The following is a 2,500-nucleotide window of genomic DNA, read 5'->3' as shown; positions in this document are numbered from 1 at the left end:
AGGAAACTCCCAAGAAGATGACGCAAGAAGGACGACGAATCCAGAACCCGGAAAAAGTCGGGGTTCTCGATCTTACCTCGGCCCAAGACCCGGTTCCGTTCCAAATCCGCCCTCGGAACGTGGAAGACGTAGTTCTCCGAAAGGAAGCCTGGCTGGCATGGGACCTCGGTGCCCAAAACACATAATAAACCCTAAGAAAATAGGAAAGGAAAGCGTCAAGAAAGGAAGGATGCATTTGGCAAACTTGGGCCCTCCGGGTGTTTTGGACTACAACTCCCACAATTCCTAACAGCCGGTAGGCTGTTAGGAATTGTGGGAGTTGTAGTCCAAAACACCCGGAGGGCCAAGTTTGCCCAGGCCTGCATTACATATTTGATTGACACCGTTACACCTTGATGCAGTTTGACACCAATGCTATGGAAGTCCGGGAGATATAGTTTTCCTAAGGCCCGAACCCACAGATTAAAACTTGTCGTGAAAGTCAATTATTTTTGCCATTTGGTGTGTGTGTGTGTGTATATATATATATATATGTGGGACACCATAAAATAATAAATAATATAATATAATAAATTAATAGATTAATAAATAAGAATATAATATAATAGAACAATATAATAAAATAATATAATATAACAAATCAATAATATAATATTATAATATAATATAACAATTTAATAAAATAATATCACAAATCAATAATATAATATAATAATATAATATAACAAATCAATAATATAATATTATAATATAATATAACAATTTAATAAAATAATATAACAAATCAATAATATAATATAATAATATAATATAACAAATCAATAATATAATATTATAATATAATATAACAGTTTAATAAAATAATATAACAAATCAATAATATAATATAATAATATAATATAACAAATCAATATAATATACAGTATATGGGACATCCTAAAATAATAAATATTAATATAATAAATTAATAAAATACTAAATATAGTAGAGTCTCACTTATCCAATACTCGCTTATCCAACTTTCTGGCTTATCCAACACATTTATAATATAATAAATTAATAGATTAATAAATAAGAATATAATATAATATAACAATATAATAAAATAATATAATATAACAAATCAATAATATAATATTATAATATAATATAACAATTTAATAAAATAATATAACAAATCAATAATATAATAATATAATATAACAAATCAATATAATATACAGTATATGGGACATCCTAAAATAATAAATAATAATATAATAAATTAATAAAATACTAAATATAGTAGAGTCTCACTTATCCAATACTCGCTTATCCAACTTTCTGGCTTATCCAACACATTTTTGTAGTCACTGTTTTCAATTCATCGTGATATTTTGGTGCTAAATTTGTAAATACAGTAATTACTAAGCATTACTGCGTATTGAACTACTTTTTCTGTCAAGTTTGTTGTATAATATGATGTTTTGGTGCTTAATTTAACAGGCTTTTCTTTAATCCCTCCTTATTATCCAACATATTAGCTTATCCAACGTTCTGCCGGCCCGTTTATGTTGGATAAGTGAGACTCTACTGTAATGATATAATATAACAATATAATAAAATAATATAACATAACAAATCAATAATATAATATAATAATATAACAATATAATAAAATAATTAAATAATAAATAATATAACAATAAAATAATATAACAAATCAATAAAATAATAAATAATATAATATAATAATATAACAATATAATAAAATAATAACTATGATATAACAATATAAAATAATACAATACAACAAATCAATGAAATAATATATAATATATAAAATATAGCAATAAAATAAATAATATAATATTGTAATATAATATAATAAATTATACATTAATAAAATAAATTTGTCTCTGCCACTGTCTAGAATGGGATTCCATACGCAGCAAATTCATTAGGTTTTATTAACATTCCAAATAAGAATGGGAAAATTTTTCCTTTGGGGAAAAAAAAACTGTGAAAAGTTACTTTCTTGACCGTTCTCAAACCCCAATAAAGTAACTTTTCCAGGACAAGAGGAGCTTTTCCAAGCCTTACTTGCCTTTTTTGGGGCCCCTAACTTCCCCATGGTTCCCATTGAATCCCCTTCCATTTGAATGGCATATTTTGACCTCCAAGGGAGTTCCCAGGTGCCTCTGAGCATGCACAGAGTGCTTTCTGCCTCCTTGGGCTCCCCCCAAACCTTCCCCTTATTGTCTTACCTGGATGAGGAGGAAGAGCATCCATGGGGCCAGCCCCAAAGAGGGTCCAAGCCGGGTCCGCCCCATAGAAAGCGAAGGAGCCCAAGGTGAAGAAGGCGCGTCTGCAAAGTTTGCAAAGCAAGAGAACTCTGGGCGCGAGACAGAAGAGGCGCGCCCGGGCAGGTGCGAAGCCCCGCCCACTCCGCCCACGAGGCCCCGCCCACTCCGCCCAGGAGGCCCCGCCCACTCCGCCCACGAGGCCCCGCCCACTCCGC

The 2,500-nt window shown here is 31.5% G+C and overlaps 1 protein-coding gene across 1 annotated transcript in view; it reads right to left on the bottom strand.

Annotated features, from left to right (window-relative positions):
- Positions 1–2,446, bottom strand: part of LOC100558436 (B-cadherin) — a 47,819-nt gene extending 45,373 nt beyond the window's left edge. The window contains exons 1-2 of the mRNA XM_062961675.1: positions 2,247–2,446; positions 77–191 (exon numbers count right to left, since the gene is read on the bottom strand). Of these exons, the coding sequence (XP_062817745.1) occupies positions 77–191; positions 2,247–2,312 (181 nt within the window). The 5' untranslated portion in view covers positions 2,313–2,446. The remainder of the gene's footprint in view (positions 1–76; positions 192–2,246) is intronic.
- Between the last annotated feature and the right edge of the window lie 54 nt (positions 2,447–2,500).

The sequence above is a fragment of the Anolis carolinensis genome, unplaced genomic scaffold, assembly GCF_035594765.1.
Source record: "Anolis carolinensis isolate JA03-04 unplaced genomic scaffold, rAnoCar3.1.pri scaffold_9, whole genome shotgun sequence".
NCBI classification, from domain to species: Eukaryota; Metazoa; Chordata; class Lepidosauria; order Squamata; family Dactyloidae; genus Anolis; species Anolis carolinensis.
This window is presented reverse-complemented; position numbering and strand designations above follow the sequence as displayed.